The sequence below is a fragment of the Manis javanica genome, chromosome 6 (genome assembly GCF_040802235.1).
Source record: "Manis javanica isolate MJ-LG chromosome 6, MJ_LKY, whole genome shotgun sequence".
Lineage (NCBI taxonomy): Eukaryota > Metazoa > Chordata > Mammalia > Pholidota > Manidae > Manis > Manis javanica.
Window position 1 is genome coordinate 2,143,492 of NC_133161.1, and position 20,421 is coordinate 2,163,912.

Here is a 20,421-nt window from a genome sequence, read left to right on the forward strand (position 1 = left end):
TGGATGCCACTGAGGCAGCAGGACAGAGTTCTGCGTCTGGGGCTGTGCACAGGCACGTGCTATGAACAGGCAAAATGCTCCGAGAATGGACCTCCGTGGGCCCTGACAGGTGGCCCAGGATGGAGAGTGACAGTCACCTTCAAGAAGCAACCTTATGACTCCTAAGGGGGTAACACAGTTGGTTTTCTTTTGTCCCATAAAGCGCACAGAGACATCAAGAGAGCCTCACAGGGGCTAGTACAACTCAAGGGACAAAGATAACGCCCTTACTGAGCCAGCACGGTGGTCGTATATTTCAATACCATTTCTTAATCTTCACAAGATAAGCTCCCTTTCTACAGATAAGAAAGGTGGGTTGTAGAAGGTGAAGAGTGTAGTGGAACCAGTGAGAGTCACCCACCTGGGTCCCAGCGCAGACACCACAGGGGCCCCAGCCACGGGAGCTGGTGCTCAGGTCTGGGCGAAGGCTCCTGCCTTCAGTTCCTTCAACAATGTTTGCCGGGAAGGCGTGGGGCTACTTTAAAAACATTATCTTCAAAATAGACCATGAATTACGCACAATCTGTAGTGACACAAGAACGCCGAGGCCCGTTCATCGGGAGGTAGAGAGGGCGCTGTGCTTCCGCCTTCTCACACATGCCGCGCGCGCGGGACAAAACCCATGTCCGGAGACAGGCGGGGAAAGGTGTTATCTGCAGCTGTCTGCACGGTCAGTGTTAGGATTATAGTGCAACTGCCCAAATGTCTTTTCAAAAACTGGAAAAATTATTTGTAATGCTTTAAAAATCTTCTTAAAGAGTATTACTCCCTTCCCAAAAGAAACAAAATGCGCTGATGTATCTACAGTCATCCAGACTATGGAACAAGGCTAAAGACTAGCGGTCAATTTGACCTTCATATGTGTGACTAGACACCCACCAGAAGGCTGTCAGCTGCCCCAGAAGGGGCAAATCTGGGGGGCCTGGGGACGGCTCCCCACATGCTTTGGGGAAAAAATATTCCTGGCCCTTTAAGAGATGGCCGCGGTGCTGTCTCTGTCCACGTGGGTAAGAGTGGGAGGGACCCAATCTGAGTGGCAAGATAAAATAAAGCTACAGAACAAGAGCGGAAGCCACATGGTATTTTATTCACACATCTTTCCAATTACAATACAGTTAAGATACATCCGTCAGCATGAAATCACACAAATGATACACAACAATACATTCTTTTCCAACTAAGTCATTACTGTTCTTCACATACATTCCTGACAAAGCTGTCACAGCGATTATTGCAAAGGGAAAAACGGGGTAAAAATCAAGGCAACATCATTTTCCAACAAATTTCAGTGCAGTGTGTTTGGCAGAAAGCACGAAGCAGGTCAACCCAGAGGAAAGCAACTGAGCATCTCTCAAGTTCTGGACTCTGAACGCACTGCCAATACACACAGCTTCAGACTCCACATCGAGGCTGGCCTGGACCAGCGTGTACAGCGCATTCGCATAAGGTTAGGAAGGATCACCGTCAGCGAGAGCAGTGACAAAGGGTCAACAGGCCGTCACTTCCGAGCGGAACAACAGCGCTACTACTAACACTGAACTCATGCAAAAGAGGTCCTGCAAGAGTAGAGAAGGGTGATTAATCAATCACGCTGCGACCCTCAGGCTGCAGGGTGCTGGTAGCATCTCTGGAGCGCCACACACTCCTGTCAAACTGCAAAATAACACAAGTCAAATGTTATGCTCTCCAACCAAGACCTGGAGGAATAAACCAAGAGTAAAAACCTGTTGAAGCAAAGGTTTAGATGTGATGGGTTGTAACACATGGCAAAAGTACTCCCAGCACTTAGAACCCCCAGGGGGGCTCTGAATGTTAAAATGGGTGGAGGGGCAAGAATTCGGTGCCGACTGTCACTAAGAGCGGGTGGTGGGAGGGGCAGACATCCAGAGACAGGCAAGCAGAAGAAGAGAGGGCGGCAGCCTGGAAAGGGCTCTCACGGCGGACGGCGGATGGGTTTTGGCGAGGCAAGCAAGAGAGAATGGGAAGGACAGTGGAGCAGAGGAGGTCTGGCCACCAGGCGGCAGGGGCCAGACGAGAATGGACACCCAACCAAGAGAACCAGCTCAGAAATGGAAGAAAAAAAAATTAGATCTCAGGCTTTGATATCGCTGAACCTGAAAGTTAAACGATGGAATTAAAGACTGGAGTTAAAATCCTCCCACGGGAAAACCACTCTGGATCCCATGCCTGTGAAAAGCAAAGCTGAAGTATGAAGACAAGTCATCATCTCTTCTGTCGAGTGTGAAGTGGGTGCTGTGTGTGTGGTTTTGAAAACCCAAATTACATATTCTAAGACAATACTACCGTGCACACAAATGGGAACAGTCCTTCCTCTCTGTGTGGGCCCTAAAAATGAAAAGCGGTTTAAAAGAAAATCATTCTAAAACGATGTCTTGACATCTACTTTCTAGAGTATATTAAATTACTAAGAAACACAGGCTGCATTAAAATAGTACCTGTCTGTCCACTCTGTGCAGCAGAGTAAAATGTTAAATGCTTTTGTTTTAAAGGGCCTATATTTTTCTACATACCTTTCAAAATGAGTTAAATATACCAAACACCAACATCCAGACCTTTTTACATTTTCATTGGTTAAAAGGAAAAGGAAAAAGTAATTTCTCATGAAAAATACCTGTTCTACCTGCTCTTCTTAATTAAAACTAAGATTTTCTATCAAAACATGGCACAGAAAAGATTTTTTTAAACATTCTCTAGAAGAGGCAGGTTACAGTCTGTAAACCAATGATCCTTCCCAACCATAGCTACCAGCAGGAGGTATACATGGGATCCAATATGAATCAGTGGGCTCTGCTCTGGTTCTAGGGCACAAAACCACGGGTACTTTAAAATGATGAAAATTAAATAGGTTGCAAAAAAACCTTACACAAAATCCTTAGGATTTAATAGTAAATCAAGGCTTAAATGCCTTGGAAGACTTCATATTTACCAATGTCCAAAATTACACTTATTCACAAGCTTTAAAAATAGTTGAAAAGGATAACTGAAATGCTCACCGAACACAATAAAATATCTAAACTTGCCGCCAACTAATGTACTCTGGTGGCTTTCCTCACTGGCGGGGGGTGGGGGCCCCTCCCGGTCCCATCTCTTATCATCCACCCCCCTACCCCCCATCAGGGGATTCTCTTTAAGAAAACTGTCACTTAATCTGTAAAGACTCAACAAAAACTTTCTGGTTTTTCTCCCCTAACAACTCCCACTCCAAACTACCCCCCAGGGGGTGGGTGGGGTGGGGTGGGGGGCTCTCCCTGACTAAAGAAAAGTGAAGTAGGTCTATCAGTGAGTCTGTGAGGCCAGAAAGGAGACCTACAAGCAGGAAGGAAGGGAGAATTAAAAATGACCCCAACAAGGGTACAGTGACAGGGACTGAGCTGGAAGCCATGTGCCCGGGGGCAGCGGGCACTCACTGGGGATGCGCTTCCCAACAGCCGGCAGGGGATCTCTGCAGGACACTGAGGGGGCAACTCTAGGCATGCTGCACGCAGCACCTGCCGAATCCCCACTGTCCTCAAACAGGGTCCCTGTCAGCCCAAAGGCTACCAGCAGTGGCGCTTACCTTCAATTAAATAACAAAAAAAATAAAACACAAAATAAACGGAACAAAACAAAAACCACAAGTCAAAAATAAAAACAAAAAAGGAAAAAGAAAGGAAGTGATAGGTTCTCAAAATCAACCCTTGAAGCAGGGCTGGACCTCAGGTCTTACCAGCCCCAAGCTTGACCCGCCAGGCCTCCGCTTGCCGGCCCCTGGGGCCGAGGTAGAGGCACCCTTCCCTGCAGGGAGAGCCATCGTCCACCGAGGCCGCCGTGGGGCTCCGGCTGGCACTGACTCCCCTTAGAGTCAGGGTGTAAGAACAAAACCCCTTATTAACACAGGCCTCTACCCCCACCCCCGCCCCCACCTCTCCTCCTTCCCCTTCACCCCGGACACCTCTCCAGCCTCCTTCTAGCAACAAAGCTTGGAGAAAAGATCTACGCTCTGTCACAGCCCAGAAATGCTAGAGAACCAAGGGTAGACAGTTGTTTTTCCGGGACCTTGACAAACCATGAGAAAGACCAAATCAAAAAACCCAAATCAAAGAGTTATGAGGCCCCTTCTCTTCCACTCCCCTGGGGTGCCTACAAAGGTGTCTTGTCCAGAAGGGCAGAACCTTCCGTTTCTTTTAGGAAAAAAGAGATGAGATTTTTCCTTTAGAGGACTACCAGTATGAGGATTCAACAAACGTGGCCAGACCAATGGTAATGCAAAGGTTACGCTCAGACAGCAGCTGGGCGGACTTAATACATCACATGATCAAAACAAGGTAATGCCAGAAGAAAAGTGCCTTGGTGCCAGTCACCCCATATATTCACCTTATGAGATATATTGGTATTTACTGGCTTTAAGCTTCTTGACTTTGTGAACAAATGATACACAGGTCAGGGTGAATGTATTGACTTACTACCATCTTTATAAAAGTCGAACATAGACACAAAACATCAACACTTACGGAACTATATCCATTAAACTCTGGTAAGACAACACGAAAAGAACTAACATAGAGCTACTCAGATGTTGCTGAATTGAAAATATTTCCAATAAGGTTTTAATTTTAAAAGATCCATATTTACACAGTATGTTAAATGCTTTTGCATCTCATTTTAAATGCATGGTAAGTAAAGAACAAAGATAATGGTTGCAACAGATCTTCCAAGAGGGCTCGCTTATGGTGTCTGATTTCACTGTGAGAAGTGCCCCAAAAATGCAAACAACACTGCCTTCTAGTTCTGCTTCCCTGCTTTTCCACAGTATCCAGGAGACTAATAGCCTTTGCTACTGGACTGGGCTGGCGCTACTGAAGTCCACACCCACTGGCTGTGCGCGCTGACAGAGGCCAGTTGCACTGAGCCATTCTAACCAGTGCTTTTAGTGAAGACCCAGTTCAGCTTTGCTACTGGTCTTTCAAAAACATCGTATCAAAGGAAGTTTCCTTAGGTGTGTGTGCAGACAATTACAGACACACATGTCCCATCCCGGGGCACCCATGTCACGCTCAGACCATGCCAAAAATAGACCTTAAGTAGCCATGAGGTCCGCCTTGAACAATGGTGCCCAAACAGGGTTAGTTCATCATCACTAACTAGAAAAAAGTACACTTAAAAGCCTACTTTCCAGAGACAACATGCAGATTCTTAGTTTCAAAGCCACAGCACACTCAGACTATTTCAGAGAGTGGTAAAAATTTGTTAAATTCACTTATTGTGTCAGTAAGTTCTTGGTAATAAGATCAGTCCATCAGTTGTTAGCCTTCCCTCTAACCAGCGCAGAAGTGGTCTGGGTCTCTTACAGCCTATGGACTACGAAACTCATCATTTCAATGCAGCTCTCTGTGGAGAGGCCCGAAGAAATGACTCTGCATACACCCCCATCTGCACCTACATATGCCAAGGGGGCAGAGACACCTGTGTCCCGCAGCTGACGGCACACAGCACTGACCCCAGGACGACCCAGGGAGCGTCTCAGGGCACGGCTGGCACACAGAAGCCTCCTGCAGGGCTAGGAAGGCACTTTCTGGAACAAGGGTGGCCGGGCCCCTCAGCTGGGGGGTGTTCTGGTGTATCTACGAGTGCCTGTGGTTTCCTGGGCCTGGAACCGGCTGGCGGACAGCCACCTCTAGGAGCCCCTTGCTCTCCCACACTTGCCCTCAGCGCACAGTGCCACTTCAGAAGCAACACTACAGAAAGTCTCGCAGAGTCTGGAATGGGCTCCTCCCCTTCTGGTGAGTAATATAAAATTTCAACTGCGAGAACAAGATGCTAGGAGCTCCCGCGGCCCATGCCTTGGGCCCCCCAGGAGGCAGAGGAGCACAAGGCCGCTGTGCTGTCGGGCTTTCGTGTCCGCGGCTGCTCCTTGCTGGGCTGACCAGAGGCACAAATAGTTAACAGGCTTCTATTTCCCTTATTTCTATTAACGAACTGATGTAAAATCTTAGGTATAAAATATAGCACAAAAGTCTGAGTATGCCCTAGTATCATTTGCTCAAATAATTCACAACTACATTAGGAGAAATCCAAAATAGTGAAACTCTTTCATGAGCAGAAATACAGTAAGGCACTTTTTTCAGTGTTTGCCCAGAATGAATTTTACTAAAGATTGCTTTGTGGGAAATCAGTCTCTCACCTACAGGAGCCTGCCCAAGATCACTCTAGTAGGTTCAGGGTGACACAGACACAGTTCACTGTGGGCCCTGCTGCTCTGTAAGACAGCCGTCCCTCACACTACATACCCCAAGGAGGGACATGCCCACGTAAATGTCACCTTGATATTAGGTCCACTCAAGGACAGTACAGCCCCTGCTCAAAAGGCCTTAAAAAAATTAATCAAAGCAATGATAACCAGGTTCCCAAAGAATATTATACATCGCAGAGCCCGTAACATAAATGTGCCACTTTGGGTTACTTTAAAAAGAGGAAAAACCAAACAGATCCACTCAAGCTCCAGGCTGTTCCTCTGCCTTGTGCGGCTGTGCGACCCGCAGAAGCAGGGGCGCCATGAGGGCGAACACACTGACACCTTCTCCAAGCCCAGGGAAGCTCAGGAGGACCTACCAGCGTTTTCTCTTATTTGGCAAGAGCGTAACGAGGGGTGGCTACTTCCCTGTGGAACTAGGAATACATGGGTTGGTGCGTTAGGAATATTTGTAAGAAGCAGAATCACCTGCCACACACCTGGCACCACTCCCAACCACCCTGACACCCTGCTTTCCAGGATATGCACCTGTCAAATCAGAATCACCCAATTTTCATCTACGTTTTTACAAGAGCCTTTGAGGGCTTTCTGAGAAGACAATGAAAGTTAAGCTTGGTTGGGAAAACTTGTCTAGCCTGCACTGAAGATAAGTGCAACCATTATCAAATATTCTTTGCTGTGCAAAATACTTAGAATTGTGACGCTAATATTCTTTCCTGAATCTAAGTCACTGTGATCGATCATACGGTAAGATCATGAAGAACAACGTCCACATGCATTGTAAGCACTTTGAAAACAAAAAGGAAACAAAAATGTAGTCCTTCGTGGTGACAACAGAATTTGAAGCAATCTAACACCAAACTGCAGTCTGCCATGTCCCGTAAGTTCAGCTCTTCTGGAATCAAGGCCGGGTCATGTGGCTGTCTGGACAATAGTTACACAAGACTGTGGATGGAGACCCCAGCTCGTGGGGATTCTGTGCCGGCAGCTTCCCTGCAGAACTCCCACAGCATGTGACAGTGAAAGGTCAGCCTCTCCTGTGAGAAATCACTCAACTATCAGGGCCACGTTTATGTGGGACAAATCTATCATGTGCCTGTGGAAATGTAAAGAGACAATCACCATTAAGGGGACTCTGCACAGCAGCAACTTACTGACGTAAAAGTAAGCTAGGGTGCAGTGGTGGGTCCCGTCAAAAAGACAACCATGGACCCAGAAGATGGAGTCTCTTGTGCTGATGGTGCTGCACCAGCAAACCAAGACATAAATATAAATACCCAACCTCCGTGCAGATTCAGCCCCACCACAGGATGTGACTGACCAGGCCCGCCACGGACCTTCCTGGTCAGCTCTAGGAGGGTTACTGAGAGACCCTTCCGTTCCCCTTGGCAGGTGACCTTGCCGGAAGCAACGCGTTCTCTGCTGAGAGTTTCCTTTTCACAGCCCCTCACTACCTTTAAGACCCCTTCCTTCTCTGCAGTTCAACAGAGCATCTCGACTTGATAGAGGGGATGCTGCCAGATTCATGAAGTGCTTAGTAAAGCCGATTAGATCCTCAAACTTACTCACCTGACTTTTGTTTTATAACAGTCCTAATTAACAAAAATCTATTATATAAAAATGCAGACTGACAGAGAAGAACAATATAAACACAAGGAGGAAACGATCCACATTACAGACAGAAGCCTCCCCAGTGTCTTTAGCGGGCACAGGACATGCAAGGAGCAGCTGCTCTGGCACGGAGCAGGGCAGGCCGCAGCGGCACTCCCCCTGACGCCCACAGCAGCACTGCGCACCCCCCACCCCACCGGATACCTGTGGAACTTCTGCTGAAATGCTAAGGCATGGGCTGGCTCCTTGAACTTAGCGATGGCTTTCCGTTGCTGGGGAAGCATCTGTAAACTCTGGAGGAAGAAAACAGAGAAATGTTTTAATATCACGTACATGATAGAAATATGTATGCATTTATTTGTTTATACACTTGGTTTAATACAAAATTTAAGTCCAGGCAGATATTTGGATCCCTAAAACAAACTAAATCCTTACCTATATCCAGATAATCTAGGCAAAAGCAGTGCCTCAGTAAGTCACCCTGCGCCCCCCCGTCCCCTGGCCGCCTCGCCCAGCTCCTCACCTTCCCTCAGAACCTCGGGGGGCCATGGCAGGGACCCCTGGGGAGTCCCTTCTATGCTCACGCCTCCTGCCGGATTTTCCCGAGCCCCGAGTAAACTTCTCTGAAGGGCAATGCTTTCCTCGCGGGAGGAAGCCACAGCGAGCAGGTCTGGAGTTGGTAGCTCTGTCCTGATCGCCACTGGGGCGGACTGAGGGTTTTCACGCATCCAGCTGGTCACATCACGGGCCGCATGCCTATGACCGCCAGTCAGCACAGTCTGGTCGTGTCTGGTACTCAGAGTCTGTGCTACTAAGTGGCATCTTAAGTTCATGTTCAGGAGTTAGAACCACCACTCCAAAGACCACTCTGCAGTGAAAACTGAGTGAGTTCAAGAACATGGACCAAAAAAATGCCGCATCAAGTGAAGAGTTCATTCGCAAAGACAGCAGCAGAGAGGACTTAGACCTGTCCTCAGACTTGCCCCGAGGAGGAAGGATGGCTTTGAGTCGTTGAGGCCCTGGGATTGAGGACACTAGGATTGGGAAGGGCAGGCTGGCAGAGGAGAGCTCTGTCATCTCTCAGCCAATCCCACTCTGATCCTTCTCAAGTATTCTGGTGAGGCAGCCAGCTTGGCAGGTGTGCCTGGGGCACTGTGCAGGCCCTGCCCGGAAGAGAGGAGTAACCCTTGCTGCCAGGTGGGGCCCCAGCCCAAAGGAGCACAGGGCTTGAACACTCAGCAGCCAGGAACAGGGGGCTGTACCTGGGCTTCTCTCTGATGAAGTACAACAGCCAAAAAAAATAACTGATGGTAATGCCTAACCCTTTAGAAGTGTTCACACATGTGCCTGTTTAATTTCAAAGCATTTGTCAAAGACTGACAATGAAAGCGCACAGCTAAACATAACAATTCTCTGGGAAATGTCCGAGAAAGGTAATGAATGCTGTCTGTGAAGTAAGTACTCTCCATTTTACTAAACATACAACTTCTATCAGTAAACACAACTAGGAGAGCTCTAAAAAAAAATATCCACTCTCCAAGAAGTTCCTTCCAGGGTTTTTCTCAGAAATAACCATTCAAGCCTCCAGATTACATGGCACTAAGGTCTGCACATGGAGCACCCCTCTGAGAGGCAGTCAGATGATCTGGGGCTGCCCACTGACCAGCCCAGGCGCACAGGCAGCACGCTATGGAGCAGGGAGCTTCTTCTGCCTGCCTGATTTTCTGAGACTAGCTGAGGAAAATACCACATTTTTCCTCTTCTTTCAGATATAATAACCAGAAGTTTAGGAATTTTCTTGATGCTGGAACCTACCACTGAGTTAACAAAACAGGTAAAGCTCAGTAACTTGGTCATTAATTAATATGACCAACTAATTTTTCTCCCCCTGATACCTTCTCATCAATACAGCTTTTCTGGCCTTCAAAATTCCACTTGGATAGAGACACCTAACCAAGGAAGTGAAAGACCTATACTCTGAAAACTACAAGACACTCATGAGAGAAATTAAAGAAGATACCAGTAAATGGAAACACATCCCGTGCTCATGATTAGGAAAAATTAATATTGTCAAAAGGGCCATCCTGCCTAAAGCAATCTACAGATTCAATGCAATTCCTATCAAAATACCAGCAGCATTCTTCAATGAACTAGAGAAAATGGTTCTAAAATTCATATGGAACCACAAAAGACCCCAAATATCCAAAGCAATTCTGAGAAGGAAGAATAAAGCTGGGGGATTACGCTTCCCAACTTCAAGCTCTACTACAAAGTCACAGTAATCAACACAATTTGGTACTGGCACAAGAACAGACCCATAGACCAATGGAACAGACTAAAGAGCCCTGATATAAACCCAACCATATATGGTCAATTAATATATGATAAAGGAGCCATGGATATACATTGGGGAAATGACAGCCTGTTCAACAGCTGGTGTTGGCAAAACTGCACAGCTACATGCAAGAGAATGAACCTGGATCACTGTCTAACCCCATACACAAAAGTAAACTCGAAATGGATTAAAGACTTGAATGTAAGTCATGAAACCATAAAACTCTTAGAAGACAACACAGGCAAACATTTCCTGAATGTAAGCATGAGCAACTTCTTTCTGAATGCATCTCCTTGAGCAAGGGTAACAAAAGCAAAAATGAACTCATGGGACTACATCAAACTAAAAAGCTTCTCAACGGCAAAGGACACCATCAGCAGAACAAATAGGCATCCTACAGTATGAGAGAATATATTTGTAAACGGCATATCCGACAAGGGGTTAACATCTAAAATATATAAAGAACTTACACAACTCAACACCCAAAAAGCAAATGACCCGATTAACAAACGGGCAGAGGATATGAAGAGACAGTTCTCCAAAGAAGAAATTCAGATGGCCAACAGACACATGAAAAGATGTTCCATATCACTTATCATCAGGGAAATGCAAATTAAAACCACAATGAGATATCACCTCACAATAGTTAGGATGGCCAACATAGAAAAGACCAGGAACAACAAACATTGGCAAGGATGCGGAGAAAGGGGAACCCTCCTACACTGCTGGTGGGAATGTAAGCTAGTTCAACCATTGCAGAAAGCAATATGGAGGTTCCTCAAAAAACTAAAAATAGAAATACCATTTGACCCGGGAATCCCACTCCTTGGAATATACCCAAAGAATACAACTTATCAGACTCAAAAAGACAGATGCACCCCTATGTTTACAGCAGCACTATTTACAACAGCCAAGATATGGAAGCAACCTAAGTGTCCATCAGTAGATGAACGGATAAAGAAGATGTGGTACATATACACAATGGAATACTATTCAGCCATAAGAAAGAAACAAATCCTACCATTTGCAACAACATGGATGGACCTGGAGGACATTATGCTCAGTGAAATAAGCCAGGTGGAGAAAGACAAATGCCAAATGAGTTTCCTCATTTGTGGAGCATAACAACGAAGCAAAACTGAAGGAACAAAATGGAAGCAGACTCAGAGATTCCAAGAAGGGACTAGTCGTTACCAAAGGGAAGGGGTGGGGGAGGGCGGGTGGGGAGGGAGGGAGAAGGGGACTGAGGGGTATTATGTTTAGCACACAAGGTGTGGGGGATCACGGGGAGAACAGTGTAGCACAGAGAAGGGACATAGTGGATCTGTGGCATCTTGCTGCACTGATGGGCAGTGACTGCATTGGGGTGTGGGTGGGGACTTGATAATATGAGTAAATGTAGTAACCACATTGTTTTTTCATGTGAAACCTTCATAAGAGTATATATCAATCATACCTTAATAAAAAATTTTAAATAAATAAATAAAAATAAAATGGGCAAAAGAACAGGGGTCCTTCCTAGTTTAAACATGACTTGCTATTATGCAAAGTGAACACGAGGTGGCGCCACAGCCCAATAAGAGTGCACACACACACATACTACGAAAAAGGGGACGCTTATTAGACAAAGATTTTTTTTACCTCAAATCAGGAAAATCAAAGCGCAGGGTCACTTAGCACCATCCCTTTGAAGTACATTTACATCTTAACCATAGTAAAGTATTGTTTTAAGCATCTTAACAGTTTGTATCAGTTTTTCTTTAAGAAACTTAGCATTTTGTGAATGCACTGTTTGAAAAATCTATAAACTCCCACTGAAAAATCATCCCATAGGACCAAGAGTAACAAGACATGAGAGCTCTCTGCTTGTGCCCAGAGGTGAACAGGCCCTGGCATTAACTAGTAAGCCCATCGCCCCGGGGGAGTTTTTACAGTGGTATACGGGACCTCACCCACTTCATTTCAAGGGTAACTCATGTAGCCTAGAACACCTTATTCTAGGTTTCCTCTCTCCCTAATTAAAACAAGCCATTAAATGATCCAACATTGTCTTTGCTTAGCTTCCAGTGCCTTCAATCAAACTTTGTAACAATGATCTCTGATTCTTTTTACAAGAGTAAAGCAAAAGACAAATGGGAGGGAAAAATGGCCAGTCAAGAGATCTATAACCCCAAAATGCGAAACTCAAGCTTCAATTTTAAGATGGCTAAGACCAAGGCTGGGTGGTACAGCAATAGCTCCAAGCTCCCTGCAACAGCCTCTGCCTCACTCGGTGCTGAGAAGCCAAGAGCAGTGCCATTCAATCGTGGACGCTGAAGACCAGGCCACGTCAAAGGTGCTCCAGAGCCGGCCAGACGACTTACGAGGGAGCAGAGCCATGATGACCAGCAGGTCACGTGTGGAAAGCTGCAGTGCTGTTGCCCCCTTCCGCCCAGAGAGCCTGGGGACACCCGTCCTCAGAGCTCCCAGTCCAGGCTCTGGCTTTTAAGTCTTAACTCACCACTGACCCCAAGTTCTGTGTCTCAGACCAGGATAACTGCACCATATGCATTTGAAATGCTTCCCTGTCAGGGCTGCTCCTGCACATTAATCTGTATGATGACGAACTGTCTGGAAACAAATGCCCCTGAACATAAGCATTAGATGCTTGACAACTGACAAAGTGCCCCTGACCCCACCACTGGGGACACGATGCTACTTTCCACTACGACATACAGATAAAAACTAAAGCTAACCACCTCTCCAGGAATCCAAACATGGAGGTACAAGGGTTGGAGAAGTTGAACCCACAGGCAGTTTTGGGAAGAGCTTTCATCTCCTTCTTGCTTTTGATAACTCTCAATAGTAGATAAAGACTTCGAACATATTAAAAATGAATTACTTTTATCAATTCAGTCTCATGAAGCAAAAGACTACAGTAATCTTAAAGACACCTGACTTCACACTCAAGGTCCTGTGATTTCCATCAGTCACAGCGTCACAGTTCCCCAGTGCTCCGCCCCATGTGGGATGGGGGAGGGGAGCTGACTATGACTGCCCCTGGGGGAAACCTGGCAGGAAAGGCCAGAGATGGGCTACAGACACGCTGCTCAGGAAAACCAGTCCACCTGCTCCTTTGCTGGGTTCCCTACAGGGCTGCAAGGAGCAGAGATCAGGGATATCAATAGAAAATTTTGTTTATAACAGAACTAGAGACCCATTTACAGACAGCTCAGCAGATTTTTTAGTACTTAGAATTAGCCAGTTTTAACATTAAGAGACCAAAACACAGTCCACATTGTTTCATATTTGTAAAATCTAAACCAAGTTTCACTGTTGTTAATGTGTGAGGCTGTTTCTGAAAATTAAGGTCAAGGCTCAGTACTTTAAAATTTTTAAATCATCACAAACTAAAGTGTGTGACAGAACAATTTATATGTATAGGTGCATATGTAAACTTTAGGATAGTCTAAGGATCTCAAATAACAACTTGTTCAGTTGGAATAATTATTTCATATATTTTATAACTGAGCACCTGAAAACTTCCAAATAATCCAATTCTAAGGGAAAAAATGTGATACAAGTATGAACAGTAGGTAAAATATTTGTCTTTCTTCTCAAATGGAGTATTTTAACATGAAGTAACCAACATAAAGGGACTTGAATCATGACACAGCTGTGCTGGGACGGGACAGAGGACACAGGCGGCCCACCTGGATGGGCCCCACGGACACCAGCAGGCTCTTGAGCTGCGCGTCGGTGGTGGACGAAGACAGCCCTTCCACAGACACCACGCAGGGCTGCGGCTTGCACTCCACCACCCGCAGGTTCTGCTTGTTCGGCATCGGGCGCCCGCGGCCCATGGCCCCTGCCATTCCTCGGCCTCTCCCATGCACGACCACCTGGCAACAAGAGGAAGCGTTTGATTTTTAAGCCATGGGTGTTTTCACAGCTACTAAGATACAAAAGTGAGCATGTAATGTAAAGTGATTTTCTGTAGTTTTTATCTACTATCACTAAAGAGTTTAATGTCTAAGTAAGACAACAATACCCAGCAAATCTGGGTGAAGGAAAAGAAAACACCCAAGTCTGAATCTGGCATGGGGCCAACCATGTTCCAGGGCACTTCCTGTGTCACCACCGTTCTGCAGGTAAAGCAGCAGGGCCACTGGGGCTCCCAAACTTACTTGGGTCAGTCCTAACGGCCCCAGAGCCTGAACTTCTCCCACCGGGCGACAGGCCGATTCAGTGGGCATCAGAACTGTGGGCGGTGCCCCCCTCAGTCAGCAAAAACCACATGTCGCACACCCACCTCCTTGTAAATATGTGCACCTGTCATTCTGAGAACCTGAAAGGCAGTTTCCCTCCTGGCTGCTATACATTATAATCACCTACAGAGCTTTGAAAGCAAAACCCAAAAATGCAAACCACAACAATGGCCGAGTTCTACCATGTCCCATGGAAATTATGATGTCACTGGTCTAAGGTGAGACACAGACCTTTTTAAAGCTGTCCAGGGTTCAAAACTGCTGTTCTGAGACCCTTTGAAAAAGAAATGACAGCTGACTGTTCTGGTATTTTCTAATTATGAAATTAGATAAAGCACCAGCAACAAGTGTTTTCTGTAAAACAAAACCCCTCCAATGTACCGACCCAAATTCTGCCTGGAGTTTGGGTGCAAAGGGACACAAAGGACCTCCCATTCCATCAGAAAAAAGGGCAATAAGGCGGATGGAAACCAGAAAGGAAGCTTAGGACACAAATGGGCACCACAAAAGGGGAAACACACGAACCACAACATTTCTTAACATTCTGTAGGTTAACAAAACCACTCCTATGAAGTAAGTTTTTGGTAAGTGGAAAAGGATATTTCAGGAGAATTCACACTGGAAAACACATCAAAAGTTGCAAGTTACACTGGCTGGAAAACAGCAGTAAATAACTATTCTTGTGTTCTAACTATAACAAATTCTAATATTAGTATCTTACCAAATACTTACTTATACACAAGGCACCACACTTATCATACATCTTCTTATAAAATCCTCACAAGAGCCCAAAAAATAGGAAACACCACTGTCCTCATTTTCCAGGAGAATAACATGAGGTTTAAGCTGAAGAAATCTGAGTGCTTATTTATGCACATTGCTGTACAGAGGCAGTTTCTAAGGTCTTTCTTTCTTATCACATTTCCAGGGACACCACCAGACTGAGGACAGTTCAGACTGAACAACCTTTACTACACTTAAAGGTATGACTTAAAGTCTGCACTATCTGTCGTCTACAAAAATGGAGTAATTTTGTTTGCTCCTACATCATAAAGTACTTATGAGATAATATATACAAAGGAATTTAAATACTCCAAAGGCCCAGAATTGTCTTCAGTTAATGCTACCACTTAGTGTCAGCAGTGAAACAAGCAGCTGAGCTGAAGCAGACTGCAGAGCTTTCTAGAAGAAATTCAAAGCAGGTGCCACCCTCTTCCTCCTCTGCATAAGTTCATCAGTGAGGGGGTGTCTGGCCTCTGTGCCCAGGGGGAGATTCACTGCCAGGCAGAGAGCCGATGGCCTTGGGAAAGCCACAGAGACAGCCCTCCGTGGAGCTGTGGGGGTGCTGGTGCTCCACCAGGACACGATGGCAGGATGGCGGGGGGCCACTCCTCACCTAGGGGAGGTTTTGAATTCACAGTGTGAGAGACCAGTCCCTCCCCACCAGGCCCAGGCCCCCTGACAGACTGAGCTCAGAAGGCAAACACGCCTTCCATCCAAGGGGGCAGGAAGCAGGAAAAGCAAGGTCAGAGCCATTTTCTTGGGCAGTGAATTCAAACTCCACCCCCATGACCTCAGTTTCCCACCTGTGGACTGCAGCAATGAGGAGGAAATGGCAGCGCTAACACCTGGTTCTCCATCTGTGTCTCTGGAAAACCAGCAGGCCAGGGAGGAGAGCTCCGGGCTGGGACGTATCCAGGGCACAGGTCAGCGCTGCAGGACACAACCGCACCCTGCTCGTGGGTGACTTCGGAGCTGTTCCATTCCGTAAGTCATGAGAAGAAATGCGCTCTTGTGAACATGCTGGCTTTCAAAGCCAGAACAAAGGAAATCACAGTGCATGTATTCATTATGTGAGAGTGCTGCGTCCCCAGGCAGTCACGAAAGAGGCCTGTCTTGTCGCCTGTCCTAACAAGGCCATCTACACATTAGCTAGGATGCTAACAGGCAGTACCTTCTTGGCCGGATGAATTCCCTGGATGCTCTTGATGCCTGGAGGGCCAGCTGGGTGCATGTGGGTCCCCATGGGAGGGTGCTGGGGCTGCTGAAGGGCCCCCTTGGTCAGCGTCACCTTGCGGGCAGGCTGCTGTCTTACTTCCAGGGGCTGCGGGAGCCGCTGCGGTTGGCCCTCCGAGTGGGAAAAGCCATCACTCTCTCCTCCCTGTTGAAACCAAAAACCAGCACACTGGTCAGTTTCTGAGCAGCCCCACCCCTCCCCAGATCGGGGAGCCAGCCTCAGTTGGGGTGCAGCAGAGGACTAAACCATTTCACACAAGTGGGAAACCAAGCCTGTTATTTCACTAGAGCCATGAAGGAAATTTCTCATTTGATGGTGTTTGGATTTTGATAATAATTTCGAAATTTAATACTAATATCTTTACTTACTCTATTTACTTAAGAGGTCTGTGATTAAAGTTTAGTTGTTTAGTTCAGTGAAATACTGTTTAACTTAAAAAATACACTAACATTTCCCATTTTCATGAACATTCTAGCTAAAATCTAACAGTTTGCATAAGCAGTGACTTGAAACGTTTAACCTATTCAAAGCTAACCCAGGTGGTCACCATTCTGGCTCGCCCCCTGTGGGTTGTGGGTCGTGGCTGTAAACTGTGGGGGCAGCATGGCCCAGCCAGGCCGGCCTCCCCTGCAGGTCCAACCCTCAGCACCCTCGCCCTCTCCTCTCAACACAGTGCTCCCCGCCACCCTCCTCCTGCTGCGTCACAACTGCCGTCACCACCCACAGGGCCATTTACTCCAGAAGAGGAACTCTTGTACCATTAATCAATTGGGGAGCAAGAATACATTCCAGCTGCACTACTGATGTTCATGATACCACCAGGCAGCATAAAAAATATCTCTGGATGGTGACTGTCTTTCATTATTAAGTGCAGCACCTTTTCCAAAAAACTAACTGGTGGCCAGGAAAGAAAGAGTGAATGACAAGATGACCACATCTTGCCCTACTAAATTATATGATCTTAATAGAAATGGATGCCTGAACGTGAAAAGTTAAGATTTACTAGACTTTTTATTAGCATGAGGCTCTACTCCTTACATAAGCAGAAGTTTATGAGTCAGTAGTTAGTAGACTGCTCAGCTCTGCCAGTACTTCCAAGAGGAAATTGGTAAATTAGCTCAGAAGCAGCCCATATATTCTGTCTCTCTCTTTCCCCTTTGAACTTATCTTCTAGAGAGAGTTTAATGGAACGAAAGGAAAGAACAGGGGCTGCAGCAAGAAGACTACAGGTAATATTTTTGTAAAAGCTGCCCGAAGTAATGGGACTTATAGAAAGTGAGATTCAAAGTGTCACACGGGGTGGGATTTCTGGCCAGGCGGCATGAAGAGGACAGCAAACCTTCTCACCCAGAACAAGCGTCTGACTCAGGAGCCTCTGTTCCCGAGGACTGCTGTACCTGGCCTGGCCTCTCCTGTCAGGGCTCCACCAGGCCACACAGCAGTCTCACCAGCATGGGGAGGGACTGGAAAACCCAGAGAGCTGGCTTGGCGTGGAGACCTGAGAACAACCCCCAGCGCACTGTCAGCAGAGGTGGTGACCTCGGTGGGAAGGGAACGCGGCGCCCACAGACCGTCGGCCTCTGGTCTCAGGCCTGTGCGCAATGCCAGCACACCAGCCAGAGCTCCAAGAAGCCTGATGAGGACACGCGGACATCCAGAGATGGAAGCACTCCTGACGGCCTAGGTGAGTCCTCCCCACACGGCGGACAGGAAAGCCACACGTACGTGGGGCACCCCAGGGTGGCTGGCAGAGGTGGGCTCTGAGTGCATGCTCCCACCCAACCACACCCTCCCAGCTGAGGGCTCAAGGCACCTGGACACGATCTCCTGAATGACTGGCTGGCCGCTAAGTGATGCAGCAATGGGGTTGACCCCTAGGAAGCTGGCCTAAGAAATAAAAGTAAGAATAAAAACCTGAACAGAAAGTATTTTCAACTGAATAAAAACAAAAATGTAACATAGAAAATCTAGGGGATGCAACTAGAGCAGTTACATAAGAGAAGAAGAGATCTAAAATCAATAATCTGAGCTTTTATCTCAAGAAGCTGGGTGGGGGAATAAAAAGAAAATGAAACCCAAAACAGAAGGAAACCGTAAGATCCCAGCAAAAGACAATGACATGGTAAAGAAAAACAGTAAAATCAATGAAACCAAAAGTTGGTTTTTTGAGACCAAAAAACCTGATAACCTTTAACCTTAGAAAACAGGAGAGAAGCCACAAATGACCAAAGTCAGGAACAAAAGGGGGATCATCAAAACTGGCCCTACAGAAATGAGTAAGGATGTTATGAACGACTTTATATCAACAAATCAGACTTATCAACTTAGATAACGGACATATTCCATAAAAGATGCAAGATACAAAAACTGATTCAAGAAGAGATAATCTAAAAATCAGAGCACTGAATTGATAATTAAAAACCTCCCTCAGAGAAAACATCCAGACCCAAACAGATTCACTGGTGAATTTTATCAACTATTTAAGGAAGAAAGACTAAGAATTCTACACAATAGAGGAGGAACTTTCCCACTTGTTCTTTGAAGCTGGTAACTACCCTGACACAAAAAGCCAGACAAAGAAACCAAAAGAAAAATAAACCCATGAAAGAGTATTTCTCATAAACATACATGGAAAAAATCCCCAGCAAAATATTAGCAAACTAAATTCACCAACACAGAAAAAGGATTGTATACCATTTATCCCAGGAATGCAAAGTTGGTTTAATACTCAAAAGTCAAAGGAACAGACCACATTAATAGAGCAAAGGATCACACTATCACCTGCAATGACGCAGAAAAAGCATTCGTTAACAAACACACTCACATCACACTTAGTGGTGACAGGCTGAGTGCTTTCTCCTTAAGACCGCTTTTCAAATTACCACAGACTAGTCAAGGATTCTCTACTTACCATCAGTCACTTGGGCTTGAATCCAGAACTACCTGATTAGACACTGCAGAGCGGGGACCCACATATCGGCGTGTTCCTAGTTAGGGCTGTGAACAGCTGAACCAGGTGGGTCTCCCCTAACGTTCTACGATTCTTCCTCTATCATGGGCATTGTAAGTGCCTGAAAGGTACTGATCTTGCCGGGAGTCACTCCTACCTTACGGAGGAGTATGCCCAAACAAAAATGGAAGTACTATGGAAAGGCAGGCCATGATCCACATAAACAGGATGCTGGTTTGTGCTTCTTGAAACTTCTCCACAGGTCTTCTACCCCAAGTGTGAGCAATACCCCAGCCAGGCAGGGATGGCCTATTCTAAGTGAATAATTGTTCAGTCTTTATCTTAAAAAGCTATGTGAACTCTCTAGTTTCATATATGCTTGAAATTTTCTCCTCTAAACACTTGAAAAATTTAATGATATATACACCACATATACCCATCTTTCTTGAAAGCCAGTGATCCATCATTTGTTAATTTTATCAGAAATCCTACTGAGAATACATCAGCATAAGATTAATAAACTGTCTATGCATGTGTTAAGTCATACTGCCCTTAAAAACACTTCCCTTTTTCACATGTGCCGACACTGCACACTAGCCCCCAGGCCCACAGGTGGCACTGGCCCACTAAGATCCCCATGCAGCTTAGCCACCCAACAGTCTACTGATAACCCAACTTTCTGCTCATCACTCATGTGGAGCAATGAACTGGTTCCATCGGCAAGTCTCCCATTCACTGAACTTCAGGGATCTAAATAAACTTCCTAGCCCAACAAGGTCGAAGTCTGAGGACACCTAAAACACGTGTTTATCTTGTAAGTATCTAGAGAAGCCAGTGCTTTAGACCATAGTAAGTCTATTTTGTTCACCAAGCTGGAATTTCTTATGCATGTAGAAGATATTGAGATATTTACAGAATAAATCAATAAATAGTAGATCATACTTTTAAAAACTGAGTAGTTCTGAATGCACC

At 46.0% G+C, this 20,421-nt stretch overlaps 1 protein-coding gene across 3 annotated transcripts in view; it reads right to left on the bottom strand.

The window, feature by feature from the left end:
- Positions 1-1,100: 1,100 nt before the first annotated feature.
- RBM33 (RNA binding motif protein 33) overlaps positions 1,101-20,421 on the bottom strand; it is a 112,898-nt gene continuing 93,577 nt past the window's right edge. For all 3 annotated transcript variants that reach the window (XM_073238147.1, XM_073238146.1, XM_073238145.1), the window contains exons 15-18: positions 16,437-16,643; positions 13,928-14,116; positions 8,105-8,193; positions 1,101-7,385 (exon numbers count right to left, since the gene is read on the bottom strand). In XM_073238147.1, coding sequence (XP_073094248.1) covers positions 7,337-7,385; positions 8,105-8,193; positions 13,928-14,116; positions 16,437-16,643 — 534 coding nt within the window. In that variant the 3' untranslated portion in view covers positions 1,101-7,336. The remainder of the gene's footprint in view (positions 7,386-8,104; positions 8,194-13,927; positions 14,117-16,436; positions 16,644-20,421) is intronic.